The following is an 18,034-nucleotide window of genomic DNA, read 5'->3' on the forward strand; positions in this document are numbered from 1 at the left end:
CGCCAAAACGCTGCGGTAGATGTGAGAGTTCTCATTAGCATTCCTTTTGTAAATACTCAATCCCGTGACTGCTTTGACTGTGACTGCTAAAGTACATGTGGTTCAGTAAAAAAAAAAAGCGAAGTTACTTTATTCTCACGCGAAAGCGTGGGTATGCGCCAAACCGTGAAACTCCCCCCTTAATTAAATGATGAACTCGAACTGACCAGGGGTGACGCTAACAGTATCATCTTGTCCACGAGTGTGTTTACTATTTCCGTAATGTTACAAACAAATATTACATTTCCTGTTAGTTTAAAACTTTTCTTCTAAGTCTTTGGCTTTTCACAAACATCTTTTTTCTCGAAAATCAATATTCAAGTTGACTCTCCAGTAACAGTTATCGTTTGTTCGTCTTGTTTATTTACAAAACAAATTGCGAGAGCCACGAGCTTTGCAGATCATCCTCTCTGGATTGTTCCAGTTAAACTACTGCATGGACCAAACCAAAGTCTTTGTGAAGCTATATATTTGGTACTAGCTTGGACAGTGTAAGGCACACGAGAGGTGTCCGCCTTAGCGTGAGCGCAAGTTCAGGGCTGAAGTCCGACAGACCGTATCTTAGTGTCTGCTTCAGAGAGGAAGCAAGCAACTATGCAGTAAATAAACTCCCTCTGGTAGCCCTCTGGTGCTTCTTTTGTCTCACGACAAAAAGCAGTTTAATAATAACTCTCTTCGGGTTTACTGGCGAGAGCCCTTTGTCTTTTCTGTAGAAAGAAGAAAACACAACAATGCATAAGCTTGGATGGAGAGATAAAAACTGTAACCAAACAAGTTTAATAAAAGTTTTGGCTAACCTATGAGCCGTCAGCTATCACCCAAAACGGAAACATACTAATTTTACTTGGTGAAGAATAGGCAAAAAGCTTGTCTTGTGCCCAGACAGCTGCAAAACAACGACAGCTTTTTATCTCCTGCGATAAAGTACTTGGGAGTAGTCATGCGATGAGCTATTTTACAATAACTGCAGAAAATTTTCATGGTCAATAAGCGGACGGACACATGAATTTGTAATTTATTGTAAAAGAGAAAAAAAATTGACGTACGTTTTTCATGCGCCTGTCCCGTTGTTGACCATGACTTTAGTCATAACATTGTCAAAATAGTCAGCGGACCTCAGCTTCTATGACAGTGTTATGACGAAATTTATGATCAATAACAGGACAGACGTATAAAAAACTGACTACAATTAGTTAATTAGCTAGTGACAAAGAAGGCGGGTGTCGGTCCAGTCCCTCACCCAGTTTGTATTCTCTTCACTGGTGATCAGGTCAATAATGGCTCGCAGTAGAGCACTTTCCTTGTTATCCGTAACAGTCCCCACGCTTAGCATCATGTCCGGCTGAGCTATTTTTTGTCTCAACAATTTATCGAGCTCGACTCGTAACTCCTGGAAAGCAAGAACCAGAAATAAATGAAATGTCAATTGAACCTACGAAAATAAAGCCTTCATGACAAGTGCGCTTTTGGCAAATCCTCGTGAGAGCACTGGAAAGGTTTCCAACTACTTATTGACCAATCAAATAATAGTACAAGCACTGGCGTCAACATGACGTCATAAGAATTCGTCTTGTTGCTAAGCAAATTTCTGACAAACACCGCATGCTCAGTCAGTGGGAGACGAGAGTCCGACTCCTTAGTGTACTGAATCGAATGATTCCAAAGAGTGACTGCCAGCAGTTCACCTTGCCGTGGTGGTGAACCCACCCTCAGTACTCGAGGTTTTATTTTTCGCGAGGACCGAAAAAACCCTCTGGCACCCAGGGTACGGTGAAGAAGAGCTATAGCGCCTGGGACTTTGCCAGGTCCAACCATGTCGAAATGGTCAAGGGGTTTAACCTCACGTCGGTGTTTCTACTAGGGACCAATCCAGTCTATGTCGGAGAAATTTGAAAACGTAACAATCACCGGTCATTTTAGATTTGTGTTTGAGGAAAACTTGGGCAGGGGAATCACATGGTTATCGTGATGTCATAGTTTTCGAAAAGCTCCGATTTCAAAATTGCCGGCGTTTTCAAATTCCTCCGGTTCGAAGAGAGTTTTCGAACAGCTCCATTTTCGTGACGGATTAGTGTGAAATTTCTCCGGCGTAGTGTGGATAGGCCCTGAGAAATAGGCTAATTCAACAAATGTTACCAACCTTGACCAGATTAGCGATTCTTGTAGGAGATTTAAATTTAATGAAGTCGTCGACCGCAACTGTTTCGTAGCCTTCCTCGACAAACACAGAAATCTCACCGCCAAAGAAGAGCAAAGGAAAAGGTGCGATCATGGTACTGTCGTAAAGGAACAACTGATGACAAAAAGTAGTTAAAAAGAATGAATATATGACCAGCCACTGTGAGAAATGCAGGAATAGTTTCTTTGGTTTATGAAATCAAAACTTTATGACCTGTCAATCAATGATAAGACGCAGTTTTACAAAAGAGTGCACTTACAACGACAAGAAGCACCCAACATTACAAAAGGAAGCTAAGCGACGGCCAAAAACCCTAGTTCCTGTCCTCCGCCATTGTTAGTCATCTTCAGTTTCTAATGAGAGCTGTCATTTGTAAAGAACTGTTCTACAAGATCAAACCATTAGAGTTAGGGTTCCTACGACCTGGTCATGTCCCTTAACCAGTTGTTACTGAATAATCAAAAAGTAAAGGTTCGAAATTGGCCTCTTAAAATTTCGTTTTCAAGAGTTTTAACTTCGAGTTTAAAACCCTCCTAGTCGCCTTCATTTGTGTAGGTTGTTTACCCGAAACAGACACGAGTGCTTCTTCTGTCGTGGAGGCAACACATTTCACAGCCTCTTCCAGGCATTCAGTTAGCTGGGGCGCAGCGCAAAAAACTCCTGCGGAGCGAAAAATAAAGAGAGAGAGGCTTGGTGCGAGGAACGAACCGCGCCTCTCCCCTATTTTTTGCGTCATTGTTTCGCGCCATTTTTCGCGCTGTGCCCCTACTAACTCAACGCCTGGAAGAGGCTACACATTCTACAGAGAACTAATTGTAAGTTATCACGCAGACGCCAAATTATCTTTCTAAGTGGAAGAACCCAGCTAGGTGAATTAAACACGAAGACTGCACGCAGGTTATGCATGTGCACTGTAACTATGTATCACAATTTCAAGCAGGAGGTCCAGTAAGCGTACCGAGGATGATTTCATCTTTTCATGATAAATCAACCAGTTGTCTTCAAAAACTGTGACTTGAGCATTGACTGATTTAGGATGAAGCCACACTCTGCCATCCTGCTGTGTTCGAATAATTGGAGGTCTGGTGAAACAACAACACGAAAAAGAAAAATTCTTCAGTGCCATAAAAGTGCACTTTCAAACTCGTGCGTTCAGTTATCCTCAAATTACCAAAACCTGTGTATCTGGACTGCAGCTTCCCCATGTCTCCGTATAAATGTCCAACACTTCGCTTCATATAGTTAACAGTTTCACTCCCTCAGAGTCTTAAATTGCACTGATGACTTTCCGTGACCAAGTAAGCAAGGTACCATTAGTATGAGGATCTTAATACAAATGACATAACCGTCATTGTCATCGTCGCCGTCGTCGTCATTATCATCATCATTATTCAAAGAAACAAACGCAGTAAAGATTATGACAATGCTTACCTTTTTAGCCTTGAATGATGTTCTAATTTAGCGACATTTGGATACAGCCCCGCACACAGTATGGCTTTAACAAGTTTTAAATTCTCTACAAAAGAAACACGAGAGTTACGTTAACAAAAAACGAGATCAGTGGACCGCAAAACCCACTCGTACAAGAGTGAACCGCGCGTACACGCGTACACTACAAGAGTTAGTAGCGCGGAAACTCGGGGGGAGGCGAAGGAGGACTAAAAGAGATCTATCGACCAGTGAAACGAGTTTAGAGAGTTTAACACTGCGACTAGTACATCTTGCTCTAGTCGGATCGTGGGAAAACTTGGCGGTGAGGGACGCAATTTGTTCACAAAAGATTTGAGGGCTATTTTACAACGTAGGAAATATAAAGTTAAATATGAGAATATAATGGAAAAAGAGACGCGAAATTTGTCATCGTCATCGTCCTCATTTCGTAAAAACGCGGTATCACATTCGTAACACGAACAGGCTACCCCAGCTAACAACATCTACTGCTGGCCGTTAATTCTATCGAATATAGCACACAAGAAGACAAGTATTCAGACAAAAATACCTGAATTGTAATTAGCGGAAAAAGCCGTGGGGTTTGTAGAATCGAGGAAACCAATTTCATACAATAGTCCGGAAAACTGTTTCTTCATGTCTTTAATCATCTGAAATAAGATAAAAACGTCAAGTGATCCCTAAGGAGAGTGAATATTTCGATGTAATAATGAAAAAGTTAATCAAAGTTTATTGAAAGTATGCCGTTTGTCTCACAATGTGGTCACTTGTGATGTATACCGGGATGTTTCGACTGCTTAAAGCCAGTCTTCATCAGGTGAAGAGGTCGACTAAATATGGGGGACCATTCAGTTTTATCACGCAGGTTGGCCGTGATAACGACCAGATTTAATAACGCTTGGAAACAAAACACGGAATTACCTTCATAGTGTTCGCAGACAGGAAATTTGTCCAGCAGTAGTCTCTCTCGCTTCCTTGTAGCGAAGCCTTCTCCCAGCCCTGAAATCAAAAGCAAAAGCAACGAGGTTAAATCAACCCTTCACATCTACATCTACATGGCCAAGGCTATGCAAGAATATAAATCAGTCCATGCTCCAATATTAGATTTTAGCAAGACTTTTGACAAGGTACCACATCAGCGCCTCCTTAGAAAACTTGAATACTACGGCATATACGTGGTAATCTTGCTTATCTGGTTTGATTCACTCTTAAAGAGCCGCTTTCAATCGGGAGTCTGTGATGGCAGTCATTCTCAGCCCACAGCTGTAATTTCGGGGGTCCCACAGGGTACGGTTTTGGGACCGTCATTATTCCTGCTGTAAACTTGCCAGAAAAATTACAGTCTACTGAATCTGTGGACTCCTCACTATTTATATTCCGTGATAAGTTATAAATGTCTTCGCCCTTTAATGCGATTTAACAATTTGAAACCAAGTGCTCTGCCGTGTACTTGGCCAGCTTTTATCAGAAAAGTTGACTGACACACGTTGACAAAACATGTAACAGTGATTACCTGGAAAGCATTCAAGAGCGCTATATGATCACTCCGTGTATCACCAGCGAACCTGATGCGGGCTTGTTCAGCTTCCTTCTGTTTGCCCTGTAAAGAGAAATTGAAAAGTACAGAATTGTAAACACCGCTAGACTACGAGTAGTCCCTCTTTCGCTTAGTCCGTCGTGCGTGACGCGAAAGAAAACTGCGAGAAAAAAATGGCCGCGCGAAATCCTGGAGCTCCTTTCGCGCACTCCTAGCCAACAGGATTTCGCGCGGCCATTTTTTTCTCGCGAATTTCTTTCGCGTCACGCACGACGGACTAAGCGAAAGAGGGACTACTCGTAGTCTAAAACACCGCTGTCACATAGCTCTCAGCGCTTAATTCCGGTTTCTGAAACATGAAGCAGCTAGGCGTCTTGCTACCCCCTCCCCCCTCCCCCCTCCCTTCCCCTTGATAGGATACTAGTCCAATCTAGAGGAACTGTAGCTTAACAAATTCACGTCAGTTTTTCATGCGTCTGTCCTGTTATTGATCAGGAACTTCGTCATAACATAGTCAAAGTAGCTGTAGAACCACGAGGCGATAGCCGAGTGGATCCGCAGACTACTTTGACAATGTTTTGACGAAATTCATTGTCAATAACAAGAAAGACGCATTAAAAGCTGACATCAATTTGTTTTCCACGACAACAAATTGTCACATTGTCCGCTCTCAGTCGTCGATGCATCGCATAAATTATAAATTCACGCGTCTGTCCGCTTACTGACAATAAAAATTAGCTAATGAGCGCGCGAGAATTTCTGCAGTTATCGTAAAACCCCATGGGCAAAAAACAATGACCTTGGCCCGGACCGCTCGATGCCGACTCCACTGTGCTTACCATTTGGCTATCGCGCCTCCAAAAACAAACTGGGAGGATATCTTTCAGCGTTCTGACAAGTGTAAAGTTCACATTTCGCATCAAAAATAATGACCATGGGAAGAGTGTACGTAGAATCTTCCTGATCGCTGCTGAGCAAATACTTTGTTCACGAAAGTGGAAATCAACGAAAGCGCACAAAGAAGTAAAGCAAATAAAAATGAATTTAAGAAGGCCACTTCCATCCAACCGCCTATTCAGTCCGTTCCTCTGTCCCCAGCGTGAAAGTCCAGCACCTCTTCTAGACCTGTATTTTCATTGGTCCTGTTAACCTGTGGCTTCTATTGTTTCAAGATATAGGAGCATTGTTTGGATCGTTTATGTATTGTTTCGTGAGCCAATAACAAACCGTGTTTGGACAGCTACTGGCCTGCCTTACAAACAGCTTCAACTCTCAAAAGGTAAACTTACCAACGGAAAAACAAAAGGATCTTTGAATCCTAGAACAGACGCCACAGTCAACATAGGGTCCAAACACGAGAAGATTGTACCAAATAAAATCATCTTGCCCACGCGTGGGTCGACGGGTAATGTTGCCAGGTGATATCCGAGCGGTGTCAGCTCTTCATCCGCGTCAAGTGCGTTCTACGCCAAATAAGACGGATCGACATTGAATTTCTCACTACCACATCGACTCATTTCACAAGTAAACAAATGATGAGAATTAAGAAAATCGTCAATGAATTCAAGATTTTTTCTTTAAATCTACAAAGGATGTCCGTGATTTTATGAAACATTACATATGGATTTGATAAGGTTTACATGATAAAACGTCCTCCCACTCTCCAAGGTTAAACTATCTGACGAGGAGAGAAAACGCTGTCTAGGCTCGATTTTCGTCGCTCTTTCATAGTTCGCGTTCGGTCCTCGTTCCTCCCCAAGGGAAGAGGGGATGGAAATCCAAACCATAGGTTGCCTCATCACCAAAACGAGTTCGCGATTGTAAACTAAACAGTTGTTATAGACTTTTTCAACAAGAAAGTGAAAAGAAGGTCTTTCCAGGGTATATAGCTTGGAGGGAAGGGAGAATCAGAAACTCTTCTGTGAAGATTTGAACCGTTAACCGCAATGGCAAAGAAAATTGAAGGAAAGTAGGACGCGCTGATTGATTTCTGACTAAATAACAAGAGCGGCAAATAACAGAGCATACTTACAAGTTGACGAAGAACTTCTAAAGCATTGATGACTGCTTGCTCCTCAGGAGGCTGCAAGGCTTTGGACAGAAAAGGTCGTATCATGCCCAGTTGGAGAATCTACCCAAAAATAACGAGTAAAATGTCACCTTTTTTTCATTTTCGTGTGGAGCCCGCGCCAACAATGAGGTTAAGCCTCTTGCCATTAAAGCACTTAGAAGTGTCTTGCCAAAGAACACAACACAAAGACGGTCACGGCGACCAATGCTCGAAGCTGGAACGCACGATCCAGTATACGAAGCACTCTGCATTAGGCACCCTTGTTTCCTACAGCTAATCTGCATGACTAAAAATGCTCCAACTTCAGTAGCGTACATATGCGTGCGTGTACCTTGATCTGCAAGCAAAGTTCCTCCAAAGGTGTTCGCAACATCTCTGGCAGCTGGTAATCGTCAAGGGACTGGGCACGAGGTTGGGTGAACAAATGAAAGCAGTACCCAGGCTGCACTCTGTTGAAATAATTTAACAGCACTCTTTTACCCATAATGTAATCTTTTTTGTTCTACCTGTCGATTGATCTTGTAAATAGTACTAACGACAGACGCCAAAACACGAAAACACTGCTGTTGAACTCAGTACTAATCTAAACATCAAAATTTTTTTCACGAACGAACGCTTAAAGATGTCTAATACTTGTCGAATTCTAAAAGCTAGATGCGTTTAATCAATTTTGAAAATCATCGAAAATTATGCTGGTGTTTCAATATCTTTTTAAAGCTGTATGCAAGGGAGGGGGGCAGGAAATACAAGGAAGATAAGGAGAGAGTACTTATCCTTATATATCGCAGTTCTCCTTATATTTTCGTTCAGGAAACTGCTGGCTTTGAGAACGAATATCAATTCCTAAAAGAAGAGGTATTTACAGCGATTTACGGACGGGAAAAAAAATCAGTCGTTCTAAAACGGTTTCTCCGGGCTATGAATTTTTACAGTATGACATAGTATGATATAGTATAATACAACCTTAATTGACCAATCAGAGCGTGCATATTACAGCGGTTATCGTACTGTTTGTACCTTCCAGCTCGGCCTCTTCTTTGCCGTGCTGAAGCCTTACTGATCCACACCGGCTGTAGACAGGCAATTTTGTTGTTCACATCATACGTCTGGCGAATAAAAAAGTTTAATTTGACTTCACTTTGCAATTCAAATGACACTACAAGCGATTGCACGACCAAGAATCTGAAGAGGCGCCTCCGTGCATGTAACACATGTTTTGCTAAGGCCCCGTCCACATTACGTTAGAGAAATTTGAAAATAGAGCGTTATTTCTACGGTTAGGCCTACCTTGCACACAAATGAGTCACGAAAACGGAGCTTTTCGAAAACGCTTTCCAAACCGGAGTAATTTGAAAACGCCGGCTTTGCGTTTTACTGTGGACGGAAAAAATTTTGAAAACGGAGAGTTTTCGAAAATGATGGCGTCACGATTATCATGTGATTTCCCTGAGCGAGTTTCCCTCAAACACAAATCCAAAATGACCGGTGATTGTTGCGTTTTAAATTTCTCCAGCGTGGTGTGGACGGAAAACATTTGATGCGCCTCGCCAGTTAAAACCATACTTTTAATTCACGTTTCTTTTCCGGTGATAAGCTACTTAGCTAATTAGTTAGAGCTACGAGACTCAAAGTATTTTGCGTCACAAATCCAAAGTTGTACGTGGGTGAGGGTTGCAGCACCAAACAATCAACTTACCTTTTGTTTCACTTTGCCAGCATCCACAACAAATACAACATCATCAATAGTAATACTACAAAGAAAGGAAGATTGAAATTCAACAAATGGACGACTACGTGGCTCTAATAAACGAAGCAGTGGCTTTATTAGATTGTACATAAGATGACCAAGGCAGTCATCTTCTGACAGTTTGTAGTTACACTGGATTGTTTCATGGCGGCTTTCGAGAATGGTTACCAAAATCAAGTAATGAAGACATGATTAATCGTCGCAGTTATACACCCAACTTAAACAGTTCTGAAATTAAAGCCTGAAAAAAAAAATTCAGGTTTGAACGGGATTCGAACCCATGACCTCTGCGATACCGGTGCAGGAAAATCAAGTAATCACAACAAAGATAATCTAAAAACGCCAAGCACAGGAAAATGCTTGTTATCTTGTCGTGAACTGCTTTTGGTTTTGTAACTGATTGGTTTTAAAAATAGGTGGCGCGAGTTTTTAAACCAATCAGAGCTTGATAAAGCAAAAACTAAAGCAAGCCCGTATTATTTTCAACGCTCAGTTAAAAGCCTCTCTAACAACACCGCATTATCAAGTTCTGCTTTGTACCTGGTTTCAGCGATGTTAGTGGCAATCACTATTTTCCTGACACCTTGAGGAGGACGGTCAAATACCTGATAGAAAAAAAACATAGCGGTTTAAGGACGAAAAAAACTTGGACATCATCCTCTGCAACAGATCCCATGTTAACATCTTCATTCTACATGTATTTCTTCATATAGAGCCTTTACAGCATCCATACTTTATCAAGCAAACAAATAACGAGAAATTACTAAGGCATCTCTTTTCAGGCTCGATTTCCGCCGCTTTCTTCGGGGGAGGAGCGCAGGCTCCTTTCTCGAACAGCGGCTGGTAATCGAGACTAATCTCTTCTCTCAGAAGGGATATTAAAGGAAGCAAAGAGCAATCAGTAAGAGGAATTTTTTTTTTGAAGTTAAGAGTCGTACCTCCCTTTGGCTAGTTGAAGGCATCATGGAGTGTAAAGGAATGATGCAAAATTTGTCTACAAAAAAAAAGATTTGAAATACGTAATAAGCTATTTTATATCATAAAGATAGCGAGAGAAGGAACTAATTTCTCATGAGGAAGAACTTCAGAGAAAAGCACTTGATTACAAGTTAATCTCTAATAGTTAAATTAGAGTTAAAGTTATTGTCTACCTGAACAGAAAAGTCTCTGCTTTTTCAAGTTGTCATGAAGTTTGTTTATATCATCCCAACCAGGCAGAAAAACGAGAACAGCTCCTTCCTAACATCGACAAGAAAAAATATTAGATCATATATTTTTATGCAACAAATCTATTATCGCTAAATACAGTAGATGCAAATTGTCAACGAGACCAAGAAGCCTGCGACTCATATTCACACAAACTTTCCAAATCTCGCAAATGCTAATGCACACTCATGTCTACATGTGTATTTAGCTATTTTTTTTATTCATTACATGTATTTATCTGGGTTTCCTATAAAATAAGCAAGTTTCTCTTTTCACTTGCTATTGAACCCTCTCCCTGCAAGAGAGATGTCTGAAATTTAGCCCAAAAAAGGTCCAAATGATAGTAGCACTGCAGAGATCTTTGTAGTGTCTTGGATTGGCCATAGTTTTGTTTCAAACTTTCACCTGCAGTTTACAACCCATCAGGGACAACCCACAAGGCCGCAACATGGAACTTTGCAGAGCTGTTTTTTTTTTTTTTTTTTTTTTTTGCGTAGAACCTTGCACTTGTGGGAGCCAAATTGACAGAATGCTGGGAGACATCTGTTGCATGGGAAAGTACGGGATATGAAGTGAAAAAAATCATTGCAGCAGAAGCATGTTGTAGCCAGCAATTGATATTAAGATGGCAGCTGTACCTCCATGTGAAGAGAAATGTGAGTTATCACTCGAACCAAAAGTTCCACATCAATCCTTTCCAGATCCATGTTTTGAAGTGTTGTGATTGTTCTTGGTGAATATCTGAGGAGACAACAGACGTAGAAATACTTTGAGCAAAGTGACTGTTGTCTAGAATTCTGTTTTGCATTAAGTGCTCCAGGTGTGGGCCTGGACGGGGCATTGCGCTGTGTTCTTGGGATAAGATTAGCTTGTTCCGGGCTCTCAGTCAGTGGGGATGATCGAAAAAGGGAGCAGGCGACGAGTGTGGTCTGGGAGAGAAGAGGAGAGGACCACCCTCTCCTTTTCTCTTCCGAATCCTACTCGTTGCTAATCCCGCACGTTGGTCACTGATCCTGCTCATCGCTGATCCCGCTCATTGCTGATCCTGCTCATCGCCTGCCCGCTTTTATGATTGTCCCCACTCACGGCGAGTCTGGAACAGGCTAGATAAGATAGCCCCAAATATTGATACCTGTCTCTAAGTGAGTGAAGATATTGCTGCCATTCCAACTCCTTCTCATCCTCCTGACTTTCTGCCATCCATGCCGTAGATTTTTCCAACCTTCTGTCTTTTGCAAAGCTTTTAGACCCCCTAGCCCTATGCTGCTTCCACTTTGGTTGTTTCCTGACAAAGCCAGCAGCTTTTTCTTGAACTTCATACCTTGGGCAAAGAAAAGTTCTCTGCTATTAAGCCTCGCACACAGGCCTACCCTTCCCACTAGCTCATGACCAGGACTTTGCAGTTAGCATTCACCTCAAAAATAAAGTCTGGGGACTAGTATAGACAAATTATACAGATACATACATGCATGAAAAACACAAATTTCTTTACTCAAGAATTGTTCCTAATCCTTTGATAAAAGTCAATTTGTTATTTCAAAGTTAAAATAGTTAATTATTGCCTACAATTTCCTTTAGCAGGACTGATGGAACATACATGTACAGATTTTAAACACGCTTACCATTTGGAGACCATCAAAGATCTTGACAAACAATCCTTACATTTTGATCAAATCGGGCAAAGTTTTAATAGGACAATTACACATATGCAATAATTTATTGTACAGTCATGTACAGTATCAGGAAAATAACTTGAAACCCTGACTATACATATTGAAATTTGAGCCGTTATAATAAAATAATGATAATTACACCAAATTTCAAACTCCAACCAGTGAAAACACATACATCCAGTATATGCATGCATCACATATACTCCCATTTATTCTCACCCTGTCTTTTCAATGATTTCTTCCAGGTAAAGCTCTTGAACAGGATATGTGAAGCCAGGAATGTGAGCCATTTTGCAGTTATCTTGAGAGGAAACACAAAGAATTACCATCACCAACACATAACTCATTATTACTAACCAAAGAAACCAAACAAATTATATAGCAAATGGCACCGTGAACAAAAGGAAGGTGAGAGAGGTGGATGTGTCATTTATTACTCCAACACAAGGGGACACAGCAAGCCTTGTTCTAAGGCTTATTAATCAGTTTTCAGTTTCTGGTTTGATATTCATGGTTTTCATACCAAAATAGGCAGAGAACATCTCTGAATTCAATGTGGCACTCATAAGGATCACTTTCAAGTCAGGCCTGGGGAAAAAACATGGAAAACAAAAACTGCATGTCAATAATTAACATATTAATTAATGGAACTGAGCACCATGGGTGTCACTAACTAGTGTCACCAAGCCTTTGCAGGAGTACCATCAGTGGTACGAGTTCAGTAGACAAGCCTCTGTGGTACGTACTCCTGGGTTCAACCATTTACTTACTAATTATTACATTATGAGCTTGAGAGCAAATAATCTAATTGTTTTAGCAGAATTCTGACTGAATTTTGTTTCTTTCACATGATGGTTTCAAATTTTTTTTCTCATCCACACTTTAAAAAAATCATGCGAACTGAAAGTCATTTTTGTGCATGCGCACTCATCATTTTCATTTAACACTTTTGAGTTTTTAATTCGAGAAACCATGAATGTCCTACTTTTACTCTTCTCAGGTTTGGCTATCCATTTGTTTTTTTGGTTATCCATTTGTTTTTAAATGTTCCTTCAAAACCCCCGAGAAACAACAAAATGTTCCCATTCTGGTGATTAGATTAGACTACCGTAAGTATACTTCAGTAGAAATATTCTACTAATCTATGGGTGCTATTAGTACAAATGTAACTCACCTTTTTGTTAAAAGATCTCTGATAATGATGATGAGGAAATCTGACAAAATATCCCTTTCATGGATCTCATCAAGAATGATGTGACTGCAACGATGAAGAAGGCTGAAAAATAATGAAAAAAAAAGAAATGAATTAAAGGCGTGGCTCCATACAGTACAGTGTGTTGCAGTGTGGTGTGCAGTGCACCATTTCCTGCATTCCTCTACCATCACTATGCTGACCCACATTTTACTCCAATTAAGGGCCTGTAACATTCAAAACATGAGAATATGGTAGCTGATTTACCTTTTAGCTTCAAGTAGATATTAAACTAGTGAGTGTTTCACATGCCCAGGATAAAGTGCAATAGTTTCTTTACAGTCAAATCACTTCCTCCATCATACATGTACATGAACATGTTAACATTTCCAAGGTTTTCACAAGATAGGTTAATTTAACTTGCAGTCATCTCCCAGTCCCTCCCACGCAATGTTTACAGGTACCATTCATAGTCGTTTAATTAAATTTACTCACGGATCATCAACGAGCCATCTAAGAAGCACTCCTGTTGTACAATAAAGAATAGAACCTTGTTCCCGAGGTAGCTTACTGAAAAGTAGAAACACATCAAAAGAAGGTTTTCAGGAAATGTTCCCATAGCATTGTTGACATAAAACATTAAAAAAAGTAAAATCAAAATGTAATTTATCATAAATCCATTGTAACACCATCATCATCTTCATGAACATCACCAACACCACCAGTACTGTCACTCTCATAGTCATAACCATCATTGCCATTATCATCATTATCACATTCACTGTCTTCCACACTTGGCCATTATCACACACAAGTTTCAAACAGCATCTCAATGTTTCAGGCTCAAGCTTAAATACAAATTCTAATTTCTAAATGCAATACAATATTGTTTTTGAGGTTAGGTCTACTTATCACTTCAACAAGACAAACCATCTTGGTTGTTATTGTTTTCTTTTTCTCGATATCTCTCTGCTTGAAATTATAGTGAAAACGTTAAGAGAAATGAGCTGTTGATCGCTTAGTTTAACTTAGTTAATGATGCACAGACCTTTCCAATCTGATCTGATATCCAACACTACCATTTTCACTGCATTCTTCATCCCTCTCTACAGCAACTCTCTCTGCAACCTGGTGAAAAATAAATTTTAGTAAGTACGAGCACTTATCTATTAACCATACGTTAATGAAAAATTAATAAAAATACAAAATGTAAAAAGCACTAAACTCACTGAAATAGCACTGATCCTTCGAGGTTGAGTACAGATCACTCGGCATGTTGATCCACAGCCGCGTTCAATAGCATCATCCAAGACAAACTGAGCAACCTGCAATAATCACTAGAAATAAATCAATTTTCCTCATTCTGGGCTGAATCCTGGTTACGCTACTTATCAACCTAGGTTGACAACAAAAACATTATTTATTATACCAGAAAAAGAAAATATGAATGCTGCAATAATTTGAAGCTCATATCAAATCATTTTGACCTAAACTACATTTTAAACTATACAGTGTAACAACACATGTATTGCAGACCTATGATTCAAAGGCTAAACTATGCATCAGTATGGTTTGAAGCAGACCTGAGTTGTTTTGCCACATCCAGTCTCTCCACTGATAACTAAAACCTGCTCTGAGTTAATAAGGTGAAGTAATTCCTAAAAGAAAGTATAAATAAACCTGTTACTGGGTTAAATGCATTTGCAGGCCTAACATGTTATAAACACCATTCAGTAGGATTAATTAAACAATAAATAACAATTTACAGGTTGGCGAATGGTCCTTTAAAAACCCATGGTCTCGCAAAATTTTCGCCAAATTTCACGGGTCTCACAGTCTAGTTTTTAGCAGTTATGTGCATCTCGCAGTCTCAATTTTTTTCAAGGCTAAGAAAGTCGTTAAGTACCGTTTTGTTTAATTTTCTTTTATAAAGTTACATGACATCACAACATCTTAGAACCTGAACGTCTTAAGTTCGCATTAAAAACACTTTAAAGACTCGGTCTCGCAATTGAAGAAATCAAAATGTCTCGGGCTCGCAAAGAAAAATGCTAGTCTCATTGTCTCGCAAAGTCTCACATTTACCATTTGCCACCCCTAATTTACTTATTTACTCAATTGCAGACGAAAAAATTGATTCGCCATCAGCAAAAAACACTGTCTTACCTCTTTCTTCTCATATGTTGGTAATCTTTTACGGAATTCCTAGAAAGGAAATAAACCAAGACAAGAAAAAATAGCAGTACACTAAAGTTGAAGCTGCACTGATAGATAATGATAGATGAACAGTTATACACAGTCAATTTACATGACATGAAAGGAAAGCTTTACTGTATTTATAAAAAGTAACTTTCTTTAAAGTCAATTCTTGGCAAATTTGAACTCTCAAGGATTGGATTTTTGCCAACTAAAGGAATAATTGTTATTCCACTAGTGATTACAGGGATAGAACTTTCCAGTGACATCCCTTGTCAGTGAATGTGTATGTCATGTACAGTGTAATACAAACAGACGTTCTCCTACAGACCTGCATGGTATTATATCTTGCACTGCCCGACATGACCTTCTTCTGCTGTTCTTCCTTTAAATATTGATCAAAAGCACTGTCCTGCTGCAAAGGTACATCCATATTAAAAATGGACTTGGAAGTTGATTGTTTGCTTCTGTCTTTATCAGACACATACACCTGATCCGGGAAGCAATCATCTTCGTCTGCAAACTGACGATGAAACTTTGAGTCTGTTATCCCTTGAATTTCTAGAGTAAGATAAGCACCCACTGTTTTTATTAAGAGCTACAAGACGAAAATCCTAAATTTTACTTCTCAGGTGCATAGGTCTGATGTACTTTTCAAGGAGTAATAGCAATGGCAAAATTGATTGATTCTTGACAACATGAACTGCTAGACAAGTGCCAAGGGTCATAGTGTATATTATTAGGCGTGGTGATTTACTCTCACAGCACCATTCTCCACCTAAGAGTATAATTGGGGAATGCCAGTCAGAACAGTCATTGCATCATGACAAATAGTACAGGTGAGAGGGGGAACTATCTGCAGTAGACCTTACAGGTAGTAAATACCCCTAGACTGATGTAAGAACTCTGATCTGGAGAAGGAATTTATCTACAACATATGTGCAAGTTCTGATTTCAATGATGCCCAGTTGGCTTGTAAGTCACCTGTCTACCAAAAAAAGGGTCTGTCTATTTGTAAACAGTTTCTGCCTACTCTTCTCTCCCAAGCTGTCCAAGCGTACCTTCATCTCTGCTGTTAGTGTATGATCCTTCGTCAGGATGTTCACGGTTCTGCTCTTCATGAGGGGCATCACACCAATCTCTGCAGGCTGATGTACTAGCTTGTGTTCTGCTGTCATCACTTACGCTAGTACTACTCTCATTTTCTCTTAATTCTCCCAACAACTGACTTATCCTCTCCTCATGATGGCTGTCCATTGTAACAAAAGCACGCTAAATGAAAAAAATTAGTCCATGTTACATCATTATTACTGAAATACAAGGAGAGAGAAATTTTTCAAATTTTTTGAGATTCCACGATGACTCTAAAACCTGCTTAAGTTCCTTTCTTGCTTTCTTTTCATGTCCTTTCCTTGCATACCAGAGGCCAATCTGTTTTCCTGACAAGCCTGAGGGATGCCGTCCACGTCCTCTACCCCTCCCACCTCCACCTCCATCATTTGAAAATTCAGACTTATGACGGATGCCTGTCAATAGTTACAAGACATTATTAGAGGTCTACCTAAAAGCCAAGGTGCAGTCTTTTAACGCCAGGATGTATCAAGAAGCAGACTGCAGTATCAGAACTTCACCTGATATAGGATCCTACTCTGGTTACACTCCAGTACTTTGTCAGGTTTACCACACAATTAACCAGTACCCATTTTATGTAAACTGTCTCGCCCAAAAACACAGTTCAAAAGACCAAACCAGGGCTCAAACCCAGAGGAGTTGATCCAGAACTCAATGCGCAAACCATCAGGTCTCAAAAATATGTCAAAAGGTTAGATCCATCACCCACTTTGTCCTACACCCATGACATAATGAACATTTACTAATAAACGTTAATTATTTATCACACAGAGTACTTTCATGTCACATACATATGCATAAACCTAGTAGATGGCCGTCATGTGTAGACATGAACAGTGAGGATTGTTATATACTTGATAAATGGCCTCGCTTGTAAGCCAAGAGTCTCCCCCCCGGCTAAGTGGCTAGAGAACTCCAGCAGAATTTTGGAGGTCACGGGATTGGGAGCCATTGCAGAATACCCAGCCCAGCCATTAACATGCATCGGTGTGCTTTGAAGAACGAGGTATATAACAATAGTTGCTGTTCTTAGTTGGTGTACATGCTAGCCTGGGTATTCTGCAATTAAGCCCTCTGATGCCCGTGATAAAATGAATATTTCATCTTTATCATTACTTAGATCTCAGGCAGCCTATTACACCTAAAACTAAGAAAGAATTGACACTATTTAACAGTAATATTAAAAGAGCTTGCATTCAGTGCTAAAATGTGATCAAATACGTCATAGCTGCGTGAAACCTCAGTATAAACTGAAACACTAGTCTGCATTTTGTATTGAAGGTACAACCAAAGGTTGTACAGCAAAAAACGAACAAAAAAGCGCGCTGTTTGTGGACTAATTGTTGAGTATTTTCATCAGCTTGGTTCAGCTGTTATCTCAGCTGTTTAATTCTAAACCTTACCTCCTTTATGCATGCTTTTGGAATCGAAACTAGGTCTTCCCACATTCAATGGTCTTGACGTTAAAATAGTTCTTTTTATACCAACGAAGGAGCCCAGAGATCCCCAAAATTTTCGCTGCATTTACCCAACGCGAACTCTGAATTCACAGCTTTTCGTCCGCCATTTTAGTTTCCGTGTGTACCCAGTCCCCCTTTCAAGTTTCTAATCCGC

General features: G+C 40.1%; 1 protein-coding gene across 2 annotated transcripts; it reads right to left on the bottom strand.

The window, feature by feature from the left end:
* Window positions 1–226: 226 nt before the first annotated feature.
* LOC110052081 (ATP-dependent DNA/RNA helicase DHX36-like) lies at window positions 227–18,029 on the bottom strand. 2 transcript variants are annotated; one of them, XM_089279893.1, is made up of 30 exons: window positions 17,824–18,029; window positions 16,661–16,815; window positions 16,351–16,561; window positions 15,621–15,850; window positions 15,260–15,298; window positions 14,677–14,751; window positions 14,323–14,418; window positions 14,142–14,221; window positions 13,589–13,663; window positions 13,076–13,177; window positions 12,425–12,489; window positions 12,121–12,202; window positions 11,361–11,549; window positions 10,867–10,969; window positions 10,174–10,261; window positions 9,961–10,016; window positions 9,563–9,627; window positions 8,972–9,026; window positions 8,293–8,381; window positions 7,607–7,724; window positions 7,237–7,335; window positions 6,494–6,667; window positions 5,181–5,267; window positions 4,589–4,666; window positions 4,218–4,317; window positions 3,650–3,734; window positions 3,177–3,300; window positions 2,180–2,332; window positions 1,280–1,429; window positions 227–746 (listed from the first exon to the last, which is right to left on the bottom strand). In XM_089279893.1, exons 1-30 carry the CDS (start codon window positions 17,942–17,944, stop codon window positions 699–701), a joined length of 3,192 nt encoding a protein of 1,063 aa, XP_089136019.1. In that variant the 5' UTR covers window positions 17,945–18,029; the 3' UTR covers window positions 227–698. The 2 variants fall into 2 exon arrangements, with proteins under 2 accessions (XP_089136019.1, XP_089136020.1); XM_089279894.1 differs by lacking the exon at window positions 17,824–18,029 and having other exon boundaries at window positions 15,621–15,812; window positions 16,661–16,799.
* Window positions 18,030–18,034: the final 5 nt, after the last annotated feature.

Source organism: Orbicella faveolata, unplaced genomic scaffold (assembly GCF_042242905.1).
Source record: "Orbicella faveolata isolate gen_17 unplaced genomic scaffold, um_ofav_v1 contig_47, whole genome shotgun sequence".
NCBI lineage: Eukaryota > Metazoa > Cnidaria > Anthozoa > Scleractinia > Merulinidae > Orbicella > Orbicella faveolata.